The sequence below is a fragment of the Vidua macroura genome, chromosome 25, assembly GCF_024509145.1.
Source record: "Vidua macroura isolate BioBank_ID:100142 chromosome 25, ASM2450914v1, whole genome shotgun sequence".
Classification (NCBI taxonomy): domain Eukaryota; kingdom Metazoa; phylum Chordata; class Aves; order Passeriformes; family Viduidae; genus Vidua; species Vidua macroura.
In genome coordinates this window covers 2,543,670-2,561,382 of record NC_071595.1, presented here as the reverse complement: position 1 = coordinate 2,561,382, position 17,713 = coordinate 2,543,670, and the positions used below count along the sequence as shown (strand labels likewise).

The 17,713-nt window shown below is 52.2% G+C and overlaps 2 protein-coding genes across 5 annotated transcripts; both read left to right on the top strand.

The window, feature by feature from the left end:
* Window positions 1-80: 80 nt before the first annotated feature.
* CNR2 (cannabinoid receptor 2) lies at window positions 81-12,606 on the top strand. Of its 4 annotated transcripts, none has more exons than XM_053998926.1 (3): window positions 81-3,360; window positions 5,592-5,731; window positions 10,386-12,606. In XM_053998926.1, the coding sequence occupies exon 3, from the start codon at window positions 10,452-10,454 to the stop codon at window positions 11,499-11,501; it is 1,050 nt and encodes a 349-aa protein (XP_053854901.1). In that variant the 5' UTR covers window positions 81-3,360; window positions 5,592-5,731; window positions 10,386-10,451; the 3' UTR covers window positions 11,502-12,606. The 4 variants fall into 4 exon arrangements, with proteins under 4 accessions (XP_053854901.1, XP_053854899.1, XP_053854900.1 ...); XM_053998924.1 differs by having other exon boundaries at window positions 4,122-5,731; XM_053998925.1 differs by lacking the exon at window positions 81-3,360 and adding an exon at window positions 3,643-5,189.
* A 128-nt stretch (window positions 12,607-12,734) lies between these two features.
* Window positions 12,735-17,505, top strand: FUCA1 (alpha-L-fucosidase 1). Its single transcript, XM_053998918.1, has 8 exons — window positions 12,735-13,297; window positions 14,294-14,428; window positions 14,629-14,766; window positions 15,418-15,523; window positions 15,883-16,083; window positions 16,224-16,414; window positions 16,598-16,697; window positions 17,262-17,505. The coding sequence occupies exons 1-8, from the start codon at window positions 12,954-12,956 to the stop codon at window positions 17,400-17,402; spliced, it is 1,356 nt and encodes a 451-aa protein (XP_053854893.1). The 5' UTR covers window positions 12,735-12,953; the 3' UTR covers window positions 17,403-17,505.
* The last annotated feature ends 208 nt before the right edge of the window (window positions 17,506-17,713 follow it).

Below are 17,713 nucleotides of genomic sequence, written 5' to 3'. Positions count from 1 at the left end.
ACAACAAACATCGTAGGGACCGCCCGCGCCAGCTGCCGCTGGGGGCTTCAAAGAGGTGAAATAATTAACCAGAAAAAAAAAATTAAAAAATAAAGGAGAAACGCACAAAACAGCCCGCTGTGCGAGCGAGGGACGTCGAGAGAAGGGATTCAGCGAACAAAGAGTAAAATCCAGCCCCCCGGAGATGGCCGCAGCGCTCTGATGTCAAATGGACGGTCTCGGGTTTGTTGAACCCATTCCCCAGCCTGCATTTAGTTAAACTATTTAATGTTTAAATTTAAAGTATTGAAAACGACGTAGAGGGATGTTTCTGGTCAAAAGACAAGGAAAAGATTTCCCAGGTTTAAAACAGCGCAGTGGCTGCAGTTTGTGTTTATATTCACATTCTCTTATTTTGCCTCAAAGGATCATTTTGAAGAAAAAACCCACAAGATTTGGCTTTTACCATGTGTAGGATGATTAAAAATCAGGTATACGTAAGAAATTTGCACATGTGGGAGTGTTCCCTGCCCACCACTGAGAGGCCAGTCTAGCATTGTACACCACATTAAAGGCTGAAAAAAGGAAGTTTCAAGGAAAATGGAAAAGAACGAGTTCAGTTCCAACCCCACCAAGTCAGGGCAGTATCTGTTAAAAACAACAGATGAACATTCAGAGTTTTTATTTTGAAGTAAAGACCCTGGTTCCGTTGAGTTACCCTGCATTTTTAGCTACAGGAAGGAAAAAAATCCTGCTTTATCCCTAAAACAAAACTGATTCCTTACTGACCTGATGTTACAGGGCTGTGACCCAACTCAGGACAAGGTAAAGACTCTAAAAAGGAGTTTGTATTCATTGTGAACTTATTTAAAAAGCCAGCATATATTTTAATACACAAGACATGTTGACATACCCAAGCCCAGACCTTTGTTCCTATTCCTTATTGTGTGTTAGCACAAAGCCAGCTGAAATTAATTTGTTTTCCTCCCTTTGCTTTGGATTTCTTGGCACAACGTAATGGCTGAGGTCCTTATAGCAGCTTTTTTTGTCTTTAGATGGAAGACAACAATATCTGCTGTAAGCCTGGAAATTCCACTCATTAATTATCAACTCTCCTACAATGCACATCAGCAGATTTCTGCTTTGTTTCTATCTCTAGTGTGTTTATTTCTGCTAAAACACAATCTCACCCCTGCGTGTGGATGTTCTCAAGCCAGGACATGTCAGTGGGATTAAGAAACAGCATTTTGCAGGCTGCAAATGTTCTGCTCTCTCATCTGGGGAGCACAACAGCGTGTACTTTTCAGTTCAGAACAAGGATTACACAAGATCTGGCTGTTTGTCCTCACTATCGTTGAGATAATTAAAGAAACATCTTGTCTTTCTGAGCTGGTTTTGGGGTCAGGCTGACACATTTTGCCTGGGGGAGCAGGAAATGTCAGTGATAAGCCATTCCTGTACTTGTGCAGGAACTGTTCCACTGAAACAAATTGAGCCATTTGGAGGCCGAGCAGGAACACCGAGGGTATTTTTTAAATCAAAGGGACAAATACCCCAAACACCACAAAGTCCAACTTGCAAAGAAGTTCTGTGTTTCACCCTTCAGCGGTTAGAGCCCTGGGCTGGTTTCCTCCCCTGCAGTGGAAGGCAAGGAGATGTTCCCAGAGCTGTGGAAACCACAACAGACAGAAGCACTTGAGTTCCTGCCACATCCTAAAGACACAGCACAGACTGAATCCTGAGGTTCTCTCTCAATCCTTTATCATCACCACCCGAGATTCCTTCAACAGGAGCTACTTCACTCCTTCAAATGCTCATTTTTAAACTCTCTTCCTTTTCAAAGGTCTGGATGTAACATTTGTGACTCCTAAGCATGTGACACTACATCGACCTCAGGTACTCATGGGCAGACTGGGATATTTTAGCTGCCCTGATGTCCTGCAGCCCTGCAGGTGCTACAGACCCAGTTCCAGAGGCAGAGCCCTCAAACACAGTGCTTCCAAACCCACCCTGTTGCCACGTGATGACACAGACTCGGTGACCTCCACTACACCCTCTCATAACCTGTACACAGTACAGACAGGAGTTTTCTATTGTGCAAGTGTCTGCTCTGTCTGGATTATTCCACTTCCTCCAGGTAGTCCAAAGATGCCTGCAATAAATCCCAGCTTCCCTCGTGTTCCCAGGGAGCTGCGTTACCCAAATCCTCCTCAGCTCCCCACCATGCTTCTGCTGCCACGGTGACAGCACCTCAAGGATTTCCCCAACCACCTTTATTTTTCACTCAGCACCTCCACTCCCTCTCACAGCAACCATTAATCCAGCCCAGGGAAGCAGCTCCATCTGTGCTGGCACTGCCACAACTAGCAAGTCCCAGTGAAGACAAAGCCTCCAGAGCTTCATTAGCCCCAAATTAAGATGCTCCCAGCTGTGGCTGAGATGGATCTCAGCACACACGTGCTCCTGCCCGAGTGTTTCAGTGGAGCTGCTGAGCGTGGATGCTGCAGGAAGTCTGCAGCACGGATGACTCATTTGTTAAATCAATAGTGAACCATTGCCCCAGTTTTATTTCACAGTGACGAGTTTCCGGCAGTGGGTGACTTTCAGTAAACCCAAGATGTTTACTTTTAGTGGTTCCAAGAACCCCGTGACACACTTGAAACTCGTTAGACGTTTCCATCTGAGCCAAACATTAACCAGATCGTTAATCTAAGTTTCCTCATGAGGGAAACATGCATGTTTTCTTTAAAATCTGCATGAAAGCACTGGGTATACAGTAGTGTTTAGAATATCCTTTATTCTGCCTGGCAGAGGACCCGTGTTCATTAAATAGAGCTCAGGATATTCACGGCAGTGAGCTACAGAACTGAGCAGACATTTGAACCTCTGCAGGGTAAATAGAGAAGAGGCTCAAGAACCCAAACAATGTGATACAACTACACACTTTAATCCCTTAAATCTCCTTATAAGTATATTGATATAAGCTTTAGACATGAATTAAGTTGGTGTCCACCAGCACCTCAGTTAGATCAGCTCCAGAACATGGGTTCCCTCCTCTGCACTGCTGGAGCTCGTGACTGTGAGATCACGTCCAGCACTGACTGCATTGTGCATTGGTGTGTGGGGCACAGCACCCAGCAAACTGCACTCGGAGTGAAACCACCTCGGACACCAACAGAGCACTTAGCCAAACCCTGACCCTGGGGGGTTTAAAGGGCTTGTGCTGAAGCAGCTTTGTCACAGCTGACAGCTTTTCCCACTCTGTAAAACAAACACATCCAGGCACGACTGCCGAGACACACCTTGTTTTCTGCCTCAACAGCTCCGCGTTCGAACCACACCGGCTCTGAGTCACAGGCCCTGCAGGAGCCTTCAGCCCATGTAAATCGATATGCCTGGTTCACGTCCTATCAGCAGGGAAAACAGTTTTACCTGAACGCTCCTCCTTCCACAAGAGCAGCACAGGTGTTTGTGCTGCAGGCCAGGGCACAGGAGAATCCTTCGGACAAGCCCTGTTTGCTCTCAGGAGCTGTGCTAGACACGGCAGTAAATCTGAGGGGTTTTTCTGAGCATTTTCTCTAGGAGTGCAGAAGAGAGTCACTCACCATGGCTCTCTGAGTCACACCTTATCAAGGTGAACGGGGCCCGACCCTCAGCCCCATCTGCACCACCCAGTATTCAAATTCAGCCCAGCAAACACCGCAATCAGAGAAAGAGGAGCAAATCCCCATCCTCCCACAGAGCACAGACACGCTTCCAGCAGGGGCTGGCGTCTGAGTGTCCCATCACATGCTCTGTGTCCCAGCACAACCCCAGGGCTCTTCACTCTACTCTGGAGACAGAAACTCCTGCACTACTGAGCAGCACCACGCTCACAGTCCCTTTCCCCAGCGCCTGCACAGCATTGCTTCGACCCTGGGTATGGGGTGTTCCCAAAGCAGGGTTATTCCAGCAAAAAACCTTTACATTACAGGAATCAGCTTTGATAGTTTTCCTTTAGTCTGGCAGGTCAGTTTTTGCTATAAATCAGAGTCAAAAGCTTCTAACTCTGCTGCCATAATAATATTTCTTTCCTATAACACATTCCTGTGACACAACAGTTCTCCCTGCAGACAGAGAAAACTTGGGTCCGTGTTTCACAGGATGCTGCTGGATGTGAAGCTGTGTCAGGGCAGGGAATAATTTGGAGCTGGGTGCTGCTGTTGGAACTCAGGACCAGCATTAAGAATCTTTCTGTTTCTCACCTGCTCTTTACAATCTCGTACCTCCTCCTGCAAATTTCTCCGTTTGGAACGGGAATGGAAGAATTGTTTTTTGAGACAGAGCTGACAACCCATCATCTCCTGTGCTTACACCACAGCCCGTGATGCCTCTCATGGTTATTGCGGTTTCCAATCCCCCTCCCAGCCCCGGAAGGGTCGGGCAGGTCCCTGCAGAGCCAGGGAACCCCCTTTTCCCGGCCGGGGGCCAGGAGGAAGCGCTGAGTTCCCAGTTCTGCCTCCTTCTCAAGCTTTCCCCGGCCGCTGTCCGGGTTTCCCTGGAGAGGGCAGCCGAGCACCGCTGAGCTCCGGCGGCTGCTGCGCACCTCCTGAGCCGCACACGGTGCCCAAGGGGAAGGAGGCAGAGAGGCATTTGGAGAGGACAGGGTGTGACCGCTCGTGATGCCACCGAATGAGAGAACTGGGATCCCAGCAGGAGGGAAAGTTGAGTTCCCAGCTGGAGAACCGAGTTGCTGGTGCTGGGATAGGGCTGTGGGGTGGCTCTGTGGGTGGCAGAGAGACGTAAGGAGCATCCAAGGGCTAAGGATCATGTCTTTGCTTCACCTCCAAGGCTCCCCACTACAGCCTCTACATCCAACCACAATGTGACCAGTTCCTTTGGGATTTGGGGCCAGCTTGCCTGTCCCCACTGACTGGTGATATTGTCCCTGGTGTCACCGGGCGGGGAAAGCTGTCCCTGCTTTCCAGCGGCACCAGCACAACCCAGCCCCAGGCAGCCGCTGCCCAGCCGAGGAGGGAAGTGGTTACTGGAGGAAGGATGGATGAGAGCAAGTACAGCAGCGACCACAGTCTCTGCAGCCCCAGCTCCTTCCTGACCACAGGGATTGTGTAGCTGAAGACCTTAAGGCATTTTCCTTCCACTTGAAGAGAGAAAATCACCTTGTTCCTCTGGCATGAGCTGACTGTGTACAGAGAAATTCAGGGGCACAGGTGAGGTTTGCGCTGCTCGTGGAGCTGTAGGCACAGACAGCAGATTTCTGAGCTTGCCCTTAGACCTGCACACAACCAGGTACATCCACATTTTTCCACATCGGCCTCCTAGCTTCTTTCCTCCCCATACTTTTCTATGTTCCCAGAGAAATCAGGAGAAGAACCTGAATGTCTCTTGCCTCAAACTCTGCCGTTACATGGAGAAATGAGAGAGACTGGGAGGATTATTTCAGCGAGCCGGAGGGTTTGGGTGGTTGTAGATGTGGCACGAGCAGGCAGCAGAACACAACACCCAGAGGAGAAGGGAGGAAGGAAAGAAAGCCCGACACACATTCTCCAAAAGAATGTGACAGAGAGCAAGGAAGCAGAGGAAGGATTCACACTGATGGATTTCCAACACAGGGGAATAAGCCAGAATGGTTCAACAAACCCAGATGAAACCAGAAGTGCCGTGAGAGGAGAGGGAAGCAGGCACTGTATACAGCTGCACCAGCTGCCCTGAGAGCCGGAGCGATGGGAAGCCCCAGAGCATGGGTGGGGAGGTGAGTGGTTTGTGTTTGCTGACCCACAGCATCCTGCAGCCCTGGGCCCTTTTTCCACACTGGAGCACATCACCCCTGAGAGCCCTCGGTGCTGCCATGCACAGGGCAGGCTGGGGAGACTCTGCTGCTCAGGGAGATTCCCGGGATTCACTGTCAGCTATTCAGGATAAACTGCAAGGCAATGTGCAACAGAGGGTGGGAAATTGGTTTTTAGGATGGATTCTTTCTTAAGGAGAAGGTGAAAGGTAAGTGCTTCACAGCAGGCTGTGGGTTAACTCTTAACAGCTGATTTTGGGAATTGTTCATGTTGGATCAGTTCATCAGGAACTGGAGTGACAGGACAAGGGGGAACGGGTTCCAAGAAATTCCTCCCTGTGAGGGTGGGAGGCCCTGGCACAGGCTGCCCCATCCCTGGAAGTGTCCCAGGCCAGGTTGGATGGGGTTTGAAGCTACCTGGGACAGTGGAGGGATGGCACTGGATGGGCTTTAAGGTCCCTTCCAACCCAAAGCATTCTTTGATTCTCTGTCAGAGGTATTTCCAAATGTATCACGGGGATATGATGCTGAGTTCAGTGTTTATGATGGTTTTGGTGCAGTGAGAGCAGCTCTGGTTTGCCCTCCTTTGTACCCAAACTGGCACTTGCAGCTGCTCTGCACCCACCCTGTCCTGGGTTTCACTGTCCCCTCAGGCAGTCACACACGGGCAGAGCTGATAAATAATCAAATCATCTTCAGTGTGGCATTTGAGGCAGACAGATCTTACATCAGGGAGGGAATTCCACTTGGTGTAATTTAATGTGGTCAGCAGGACAAACCAGGGTGAACAGCTAATTCCAAAATAATGGAAAAACTTCTGCAACTAAACCAGGAGATCACTTATAAACTAAAATGTTTGTAAAGCAAAAGATACTTTGCTTCTTCAGCAACTGAAATTTGTAAGCATTAGTGACAATTTTTTGCATAAATCACCACACTTGTTCCTAGTAGGTAATCTTTTAAGACATTTTATTATATTGTAAAGCTCAAAACCCTCAGATATTCTGAACATGAAATATTCAAGAGCAGCGCTTTCAGAGTGCTGCAGGCACAATGCACTGGCTGATTGCAGCAGGAAAATTTAATTTTACATTATCTAAGCAACTGGTACGTAACTTTTTAATCAGCAGGGTGTTGTGGTGGCTCTGTGAAGGCAGAACCCATCCCAAGTGAAGCAGGAATGGTGCTGCTGCGTGCAAGGCACCGCCAGCCCGACAGCCAGAATCAATCGCAGCGAGGCACTGAGAAGGAAAAGGACTTCTTCATTTGTAAATTTAATTTCCCCCAAAGCCAGTTGGAGCTATTAGGCTGGAGTGAGTGGGCCAGCAGCAGATCTGATGGGAGGGGAGGTTTCTCTGCTGCCCTGGGCACTGTGCAGTCATTGGGGCTGTATCAGGAATATGTTGCATTCCCAAGTATCTTATCTGGGTTCTGTTGCTAATAACTCACTCCTTGTTCATTCACTGTTGTTTGCTGGGGCTCTGCTCTTGTTGCTGGGGGGGTTCCCTATTGCAAGGACACAATATTTTGGCAAAATATTCCCTACCCTGGGCCTTCCTGCTGGCAGGAGATGCTGTGCTGTGATCAGAGAGTTCATCCTGTGCAGAAGCCCAGAGAATCTCAGCTCAGCTGCTGCACTTCCAGGGAACCAGCCCCTCTGTGCCACAGCCCCTGGAGCTAAAGGAGGGCCAGAAGGCACTTGGCTCTTTCTTGTTGAGCTGAGCTGTCAGCCCATGGGGCTGGGACTCCCTGGGCTTGCCAGGCTGGATGCACAGCCATGCCTGGGGCTGGAATTCCCAAGGAGGTGGGGATGCTGCTCTTGGAAAGGGGGTTTCCACCCTGGAAGTGGAACTTGTCCCATGGAGGATGCTGCAGGTCAGCTCTCCCGCAGGAACCAGGTGTGGGCTGGCACTTTTCCCAGGAGCTAAGCCAGGCAGGGGGCAGAGGCCACGGACAAACAAATCCAGGGGCCCATCTGACAAGAGGAAAATGTCCCCTGTGCAGGAAAAAACAGCTTTGGGGCCAAAAAAGCAAAAAAACAAGGGACAAGCAGTGCAAGGAGAGGAGCTCTTGGCACTGCCCGTGTTTTCATGCTCGGGCAGAAAGAAATGTTTTGCTGGAGCAAGCCCTGTGCTTCCCTCATGGACACTGAGCTGCAAGGAGGGTCAGGGGGAGCAGAAATCTGTCCTTGTCATTCAGCCTGAGACAGGACATGTGGGAAAGGAAGATTGGGGCTGGCTGATTGCTGTGAGCCCAGCACAGGACTTTATCTGATCTTTTTCAGCTTAGTGGAGAGAGCTGTGCCAGGACAGGCAGCACAGGAGTTATTTTAACATTATAAGCAGATTCTCTCCCCAAGCAGCATAACATCAGTGATGGCATTTTGCTGCCTTCACTCCCTTGCCTGGTGTTCAGTGGTTTCCAGGCTCCTAAGGATGTTAGTTGGATATTGCACAACTGCAGGTTTGAGGATTTATGATGGTCCTGGGAATGCTGGCTTCAGGTAATGGCTGCCAAGGTGATGCTGGAGGCTGCTTAATGAAGAAATGTCTTGGTTTGGATGCTGGGGTTTGGCTGGGGAGGTTTGGAAACTCGAGGCAGTTGCTGCTCCAGTGGTCCCTGGTGAGCCCTGCTATATGAGAAGTCCATCTGTCTGCTAAATCCATCTCTCTCCAGAGGAAGGGATGTTGTCAGGTTTAATAACAGCAGTTGGTAATTCCTGCTGCCTGTGTGGTGTTCCTGGGAAGGGCTGCAGGAAGGGAGAGCGCTGAGATCTGAAGGCAACATCCTGCTCCTGTGTTGTTACCCCATGCAAGAGCCTGATGTAAGAGGAGGGTGGCTTGCTGCAACACTCAGCCACACATCAGCCCAAAATCCAGGACTTCTCCAGCCTGGAATGCCAAGAAATCCCAATCAGGATTGCCCTGCTCTGCTTGTAACCTGCACTGAACTCCCTGCAGCCACCGATGTCCCAGCCCTGACAGGCAGCAGGAGTCAAATGTGAGGCTGGGGCTCTTCTCTGTTACCTCCTGAGCAGCCTCTCGAGTCATTGCGGGTATTTTGCAACTCCTGAAACACAGGAAGAGAGATGAGTGTCGGGGAAGATCAGTGGGGAAGGAAGTCCTCAGGCCAGTTCTAAAACCCATGTTTTATAAACCCATCTCTGCTGAGATGTCACGGACAGAGGTTTGTTGGGCAGTGCTGGCTGTTGTCACCTCCAGCAGCAGCTGCATTTCACACAGCAGGCAGGGGAGCCACGGGTGGAGGGGTACAGGTGGCTGGAACCCACAGCCCTGCCCCTGCTCTGTGCCTGTCACACACCCTGGCCCATGGCTCGTGTGTTTGGGACATTTCCTCTTTCACAAGAGAGCCAAGGGCAGGGAGGGACAGTGACTTGTTTGTTCTGGGGGAAAAGGAACGCTGTCAGCTCAGTGCTCTCCTCCAGCAGAGGGAACTCACCATCCCATTGCCTGCATGAGGGATCCTGGAAGCTTTTGGGAAGGGGGATCCTGTTCCATGGGCTTGGGCACAGCATTTTGCTGTAATCCAGGCAGGTTTGGGGTATCCCACAGCTGCTTCTTCACCTGCTCTCTAACCCAGTCAGGATGACCTTGTTCCCTGAAATCCAAGGCTGTACAACTTGGTTTAAACACCAATGCAATCCAAAGAAAGGAGAGAAAATAACACCTGAAGGACAGGTTATGAAGATGAAGGGGGTTAAATGCATTGAGCTGCAGAACTGCAGAGAAAAACCCAGCTCTTGCTGCAGAGTGCACAGCATCTGCCCTGTGTAAAATCAGGCATTTCCCTCCATCACACCTCTGCTGATGCTAAAAGTATTGATAAAATTAACCTAATCCTGGGTATGGACAGGGGTTCTTAGGCTCAGGTGGTCTCAGTCCCGCATGTCCCCATTTGTATGTCCAACCTGTACTCTAATATCGATCTCTAATTAATCTCTAATTATATCTGTTAATCATTTTGACTGTGGCACGTGGAAGATGGAGGGGGAAACACAACTGCAATGATCTTTGTAAAGCTGCAATGGGCCAGCTTAAATATAAAACCAGTCTTGTTGTTTTATATGTTCAAGCATCTTTGGTGAGGAGTAAATCCTTCAGAGTGCACTTTGTGTTCCCAGATGAGCTGCACCGAGTCCCTGGCAGAGCAATAGCTCCCATCCTCCTCCATCCAGCCATCTCCCAGGGCAGCTGCAGGGGGACAGGCTGTTCTGCAGGGCCTGTCTCTGCCCGTGGCTGTTCCCATGAGCAGTCCCTTGCAGTGCTGCTGGCCCTGAGCAGTGAATCCTGGAGGAGTGCTAAGAGCTGGTTCAGGATTTGTAGAATTCTCAGCTTCCCTTTTTGCTTCCCTCTTGTGGTGAGGAACCAGGCTGGGAGACCCGGGTGGTACATCCTGGGCTATGAGAAATGGGCCTCAGCCACACAACCAGTGGGACAAAGCCTGGAAAAAGCATGGAAATTGGCTCCAGCATTTGGGCTGTGGACCTGAAAGCAGCTCTATGTGGGCTGATTTCATTTAGCTTGCTTCCCTCTAAAGGGAAGGAAGTCTGGGCTGAATTTATTGCTTGTTAAGTCCTCTTCACCTCCACCTTTTTCAGAGCATCTGAAGAAATGAAGAAGGAAGCAGAAGACTCTCTGTGAGCTCCCAGCTCCGGGTAACCACCATGGATACTTGCAGGATACCTGCAAACGCCTCCAAGTGCAGTGGGAATACCATGGAGTGCTTCATGGTGCTCAGCACGCAGGCACAGAAGATAAGCATTGGCATCCTGTGTGGCCTCTTTGGGACAATGTGTGTTTTTGAGAACTCCCTGGTGCTCTACCTGATTTTCTCATCCCCTGGGACCAGGAAGAAGCCTTCCTACCTCTTCATCGGCAGCCTGGCCCTGGCTGACATCCTGGCCAGCATCATCTTTGTCTGCAGCTTCGTGAACTTCCACGTGTTCAACGAGGCTGGTTTCTCCAAGGAGGTGTTCCTGCTGCAGCTGGGAGGGGTGAACACGTCCTTCTCGGCCTCCCTCAGCAGCCTGCTGCTCACAGCCCTGGACCGCTACATCTCCATCAGCCGGCCCTCGGAGTACAAGCTCCTGATGACCAGGAAAAGAGCCTGGACAGCCCTGGCGGTGCTCTGGGTGACCTGTGCCACCATTGCTTGCCTGCCCCTGCTGGGCTGGAACTGCTGCGTGCTGGATTCCACCTGCTCCGAGCTGTTCCCCTTTGTGGATGACAATTACCTGTCGGGCTGGATCTGCTTCGTCGTGGTCCTGCTGGGCTGCATCATCTATGCCTACGCCCATGTACTCTGGAGGGCTCGCCAGCACGTGGCCTACATGGAGAAGCACCAGGCACAGGCAGGGAAGCAAAACACCCGGATGAGGATGGACGTGATGCTGGCCAAGACCCTGGTGATGGTGCTGGCTGTCCTCATGCTCTGCTGGTCCCCCGTGCTCGGGCTGATGATCTACAGCATCTTTGGCAGGCTGAGCGATCACCTGCGCAAGGTGTTCGCCTTCTGCAGCACCCTCTGCCTGCTCAACTCCATGGTGAACCCCATCATTTATGCCCTGAGGAGCAAGGAGCTGTTCTCCTCCCTGAGGAGGGTGTTCTCCCACTTCAGGAGGCAGCTGAAGGCTGCTGAGGAGAGCCCAGAAGCAGAGAGCACCCACAAGTCCTCCGTGATAGAGACCGTCTGCGAGGACACGCACACCATGTAGGGAGGTACCAGTGGGAAATCCACCCACTCAGCCTGGAAGGAACAGTCTGGATCACTTTTCTTTTTATTTTCTCTTCTGATGGGAGTTGAGGGATCAGCTGTGATGTGGAGACAGCTCCTGCTGTTGTCACTGTTCGATGCTGGGACATAAAGTGCACAGAGTTTGCTCTCAGGCACAGGTTGGGTTTGTTGGGGTGTCCTGTGCAGGGCCAGGACTGGATGATCCTTGGGGTGTCCCTTCCACCTCAGGATATTCCATGATTCTGTGATAATCTCCCACCAGGGGAGGTTCAGGTTGGACATCAGCAGGAATTTCTTTGTGGAAAGGTGGTCAGGCTTTGGAAGGGGCTGCCCAGGGAGATTTGGAGTCCCCATCCCTGCAGGTGTCACCTGGACATGGCACTCTGGGCTGGTGACAAATGGAGACTGGGCACAGCTTGGACTCGATGGTCTGGGAGGGCTTTTCCAGCCTCTCACTTCAGCTTAAGGACTTGGCCAGAGCTGGGGCAGACAGGACCTTGCAGGCAGCACATTTCTTCCAGCAGATTTCAGGAGAACTGACCAAACCACGCGGGTGTTTGTTGGATGTTATGTGATTAAGCATATAAGCCATTTTCCAGGATTTTCTTCCTTTTCTTTCCTGGTGTACAAAGTTCTCCAGGTGACAAGTTTAAGCCCAAACAGGGGCAGATACTTTGAGCATGAGGAACTTGATTGGGGTTGTTTTTTTGCAAATTTGGCAAAAGCAGCACTTTTAGCTGAATGGACAATGAAGTGGAACAGGGCCCTTCACCAGTGACCTGGAGCAGCTGGGCTTCTGCCAGCTCCCAAAATGCTTCCAACAGGGATGAGCCTGCCTGGGGCATGGCCATGAGGCCCTTGCACTCTGCCCTGTGTCCCACTGCCCAGGCTCCCCAGGGAATGGGCACGGCCCCAAGGCTGCCAGAGCTCCAGGAGCCTTTGGACACCGCTCCAGGGATGCACAGGGGGCATGGTTGGGATTATTCCTGATGTCCCTCCACCCCTCCCTGGATATTTCCCGATGGTTGGGGCTATCCCAATGTCACTCCATCCATTCCTGGGATATTCCCTGATGGTTGGGGCTATCCCTCCTGGGATATTCCCCGATGATTGGGGTTATCCCTCCATCCATTCCTGGGATATTCCCTGATGGTTGGGGCTATCCCTCCTGGGATATTCCCTGATGATTGGGGTTATTGCTCCATCCCTCCCGGGTTATTCCCCGATGGTTGGGGCTATCCCTCCATCCCTCCCGGGATATTCCCCGATGGTTGGGGCTATCCCTCCATCCCCCCCGGGATATTCCCCGATGGTTGGGGCTATCCCTCCATCCCCCCCGGGATATTCCCCGCCGTGCCCCGGGCAGCGGTCGGGCCGCAGCCTCGAACCCGGGGCCCGCGGGGAGCCGCGGCCTTGGTGACGTCACGGGGCCATGGCGGCGCTGGCGCTGCTCAGTGCGGCGGCCGCGCTGGGCCCGGGCCTGGCCGCGCCCCGGTACCGCCCGGACTGGGCCAGCCTGGACGCGCGGCCGCTGCCGGCCTGGTTCGACCGGGCCAAGGTGGGGGTGTTCGTGCACTGGGGGGTGTTCTCCGTGCCGGCCTGGGGCTCCGAATGGTTCTGGTGGCACTGGCAGGGCCAGCACGATGCCGCCTACGAGCGCTTCGTGCGCCGTCGTTTCCCGCCCGGCACCACCTACGCGGAGTTCGCGCCCCGTTTCACCGCCCACGACTTCCAGCCCCGACAATGGGCACAGCTCTTCCAGCGGGCCGGGGCCAGGTCAGCGCTGGGATGGCCGGAGTTGGGATCCCTGAGGGGATGGGGAGTCCCTGAGGGGATGAGTGCCATGGCCGGGGGTCCCTGAGGGGATGGGGGGTCCCTGAGGGGATGAGTGCCATGGCCGGGGGTCCCTGAGGGGATGGGGAGTCCCTGAGGGGATGAGTGCCATGGCCGGGGGTCCCTGAGGGGATGGGGGGTCCCTGAGGGGATGAGTGCCATGGCCGGGGGTCCCTGAGGGGATGGGGAGTCCCTGAGGGGATGAGTGCCATGGCCGGGGGTCCCTGAGGGGATGAGTGCCATGGCCGGGGGTCCCTGAGGGGATGGGGGGTCCCTGAGGGGATGAGTGCCATGGCCGGGGGTCCCTGAGGGGATGGGGAGTCCCTGAGGGGATGAGTGCCATGGCCGGGGGTCCCTGAGGGGATGGGGGGTCCCTGAGGGGATGAGTGCCATGGCCGGGGGTCCCTGAGGGGATGGATGGTGGGTCTCAGAGTCCCTGAGGGGATGGAGGAGCCACTTCTGGGAATATGTGAGGCAGTGGAGACCCCTGGTCACTGAGCAGATAGAAGAGCATGCCTGGGAGTCCCAGAGGGAATGAGGGGGGAGGTCTGGGGTCCCTGAGGGAATGGAAAAGCATATGGGGCGGTTCCCAAGAGGATGCAGGGGTCTCTGAGGGGGTGGAAGGGGAAGATCCAGGGATCCCTGAGGGATTGGGGGTCCCTGAACAGTGCTGGACATCCCTGAGGGGTCATGCCCAGGCTGCTGAGGAGATGACAGGTCTTGCTCCTTGCTGAGTATTGACGGTTCATTCTTTCCCAGCATTAAAATCCACTAAAATCCTCTCTTATTCTTGTATTTGCTTCTAAATCCAAAGGATAGTGTCAGAGGGCTCCTCACAGTGTGGTTATCCAGTGCCTTACTGTTTTAGTGACTGGTTTGCAGTGGGGGTGGGAAATATCTCAGCTGTTCCTTTGCCATCCCAACCTTTTCTCCTCTCAGATATGTGGTCCTGACCACCAAGCACCACGAAGGCTTCACCAACTGGGGGTCACCAGTGTCCTGGAACTGGAATTCTGTGGATACAGGGCCCCACAGGGACCTGGTGGGAGAGCTGGGAGAAGCCCTCAGGGAGAGGTACGGCCCTGCCAGAGAGCTCTGCTTTGAGAGCAGTGAATCCTCCTGGCGCTGCTTGACAAACAGCAGAAAACCCCGAGCTCACTGTGAAAAATGGAGTGCTTGCAAATGATGAAAAATAATAAAGCCAGTAATTTAATTTCCACTGCTTTTTAATCCCCACTGAAGCCTAACTCTTCCCTCTGTGTTTTGTCCTTCAGCAACCTCCGTTATGGGCTGTACCACTCCCTGATGGAGTGGTTTAACCCTCTCTACCTCGCTGACAAGCAAAATGACTTCAAGACCCAGAGCTTCGTTTTAAAGAAGACGATGCCAGAACTTTATGACCTTGTCTTAAAGTAAGAGCCACAACCAGTTCAGAATCACCAGCATTGCCTGGTTTCAGTCCTGTTGAGAAAGGTGCAAAGTGGGTGCAAAGAAGAGAAGTGTTGATTTTTGCCAAGGAAAATTCTCTTTGCTAAGCAGTAATGATTTGTGGTAATTAGAAAAGGGGTTCACTTTTGACGTGTGGAAGGTCTAATCTGTAGAATAAGGCAGGGACAAATTTTTCCTGCAAAAGCAATTCCCTTTAATCCTGCCTTTGTGCAGGGTGGCTGGAGGTGGCACAAACTGTTCAGTATTTAGTAGAATAGAAAATTGTTTTCAGTGTGAATTTGCATCCTTGCCTTGCTTCCCCTTGCTGACAAAAATAAAAGGCTTGGGCTTGTAGCTTGTTGTCCCAGCTCAAGAATGTGCCTCATAATCTCCTTTGAAGTGCCAAATTCTGGGTTTTTTTGAAGAACTGCACCCTCTCTTGAGCTGTGGATCAACACCTTGTTCTTTGCTGCTGTAAGAACCTCCCTTAGAGCTTTGTGTGAAGCAGAAAATGGAGCAAAAGCCTCCTGGTGATGCCAGGCAGTGGGAAGGTGAAGCAAAACGACCCCACACCCAAGAACCACAGTGTGGCAGGAGCAGATAAGCCTTTTTGAAACAACATCTCTCTCCCTTAGATACAAACCAGACCTGATCTGGTCGGATGGGGACTGGGAAGCTCCAGATTCCTACTGGAATTCCACCTCTTTCCTTGCCTGGCTCTATAACGACAGCCCCGTCAAGGTACCGGTGCCTGCTGCCCCTCCTGGCACTGGGTGGGTGTGGAAGGACAGGAGGCTGTGGGATGTGTGGTCAAACCAGAAACCTCCTTGACATTTGGCAAATGTGTTTTATTCTCTGACAAAAAGAGACTGTGCTGCTGTGGGAGCTCCACTGACCTTTGGTGGATGCTTGTGGGAGGCTCAGGCCAGGAGCTTTGTTGCCTCAGCTCATACCTGAGCGAGCAGAGGGAGGGATTCAGCCTTCTCAGGAGGGTTTCCATTACACTGGGAATTTTTAGGTGCTTCCTCAGGGAGGTGGCTGCCAGCTGGACAGCCCAGGAACAAAAGGATCTGTGCCCTGAGCTGTTTTTCTCCTCTCAGGACACTGTGGTTGTCAATGATCGCTGGGGTCGGGGCTGCTCCTGCCGCCACGGGGGTTTCTACAACTGTGCTGACAAGTACAGGCCAGGCACCCTGCCAGATCACAAGTGGGAGATGTGCTCCTCCCTGGACAGGCTCTCCTGGGGCTACCGCAGCAACATGAGCCTGGCTGAGGTGATGGATGAAATGAGTATGATTGAGGTGAGAAACCTGAAATGGAAATAGCCTGGGGGAGGACTGCTGGGAGTTAGAGGCTTCTGGAGTAGCTGATGAGGATAAAACGCTTTAGTTCCTGTGTTGTCTGAGGTGAAGATAATGTTACCTTGCTTTATCTGCCACAGGAGCTGGTGCAGACTGTGAGTTTGGGTGGCAACTACCTCCTCAATGTGGGACCTACAAAGGAAGGGGTGATTGTCCCCATCTTCCAAGAAAGACTCCTGGCCCTTGGGAGGTGGCTGGACACCAATGGGGAGGCAATTTATGAATCCCAGCCTTGGAGGGTGCAGATGGAGAACACCACGAACACAGTCTGGTAAGGGCTCTGCTGCTCAGACCAGCTGAGCTGATGTTTATTTCTACTCTTTTCCTAAATTTGGAGTCAGGGGAATAGGTGACCCCTGTGTGGTGACAGAAGGCAAGGCAGTGTTCTCGTGCTGTCTGGAAAGGTCAGGTTTGTGTCTGGTGCCCTTCACCTGCTGAACTCCTTCTCTCTCAGGTACACCTCCAAGGAACCAGTGGTCTTTGCCATCTTCCTGCTCTGGCCTCTGGACAGTGTCCTGCATCTGTCCTCGCCCATTCCATCCCCAGGCACACAGGTGAGGGACTTAACACACACTGAGAGCCCGTTTGGGGGCATTTGTGAGCTGGGAAGGGCCAGCCTGGATTTGTTTAGGAGCTGGGGGGCGTGGGGAGCTGTTTGCTGTGGGCTCCTTGCAGCACCCCAGGCTGTTCCCCAGGCTTTGGCTCGCGTGGAACGTGGGACAGGAGTTGCCAGGACAGGCTGATGGCTGCCAGGGAAGATTCCTGCCCTGGAGTGTTTTGATCCTGTTGTTGCAGGGGAGGGAAGCAATACCCCCAGAGCAGGAGTGGCTGTCCTGCAGCCCAGGTCCAGCCCAGGTGCAGTGCCCTGCTCGTGGCAGATGTCACCGTGACGCAAATGTTGCCGTGTCCTTTGCTCTGAACAAACAGGGACAAAGCATCAGCAACAAACAAACCCCAAACAACAAACTGGAGCCTGGTGTGGCCTCAAAACACCCCCTGTGTCACCCCCTGTGCCACGTGAGCCACGGCTGGGGACCTGCAGGCCCTCTAGGGAATGCTGGGCTGTGCAGAGGGGGCCTGCTGAACTCCAGCTGAGTGTCCCCTTCCTTCCTCTGCAGGTGACATTGCTGGGGTTTGCTGGCACTCTGAAGTGGCAGAACCAGCCAGGGAAAGGGATGCTCATAACCCTGCCCTACATGCTCCCATCTCCTCTCCCTCCTCAGTCTGGCTGGGTGGTGAAGCTTGAGGGTGTGAAATGATGCCTGTGGGGGGACACAGCATCTCCCACTGCCTCTCTTTTTGATTGAACCCAAAAGGATTTTTATGTTTCATATTGAATAGATTATTTTTCACTTGAGAGAATCTCTCCTCCAGTCTCTGTTGCCTTGTTCTACTTTGGTGTTGGTTGGAACAGTTGTGATCAGCTGCTTCCATGATGAATAAATCTAATGGAAGCTTGTTGGAAGAGACCTGGAAGAAATCATCTGTAAAAAATATGATACAAATCCATCCACAAACTTTTATTGATATTCTGCTGGAGACAGCTACAACAAAAGGTTTTGTTATAAGT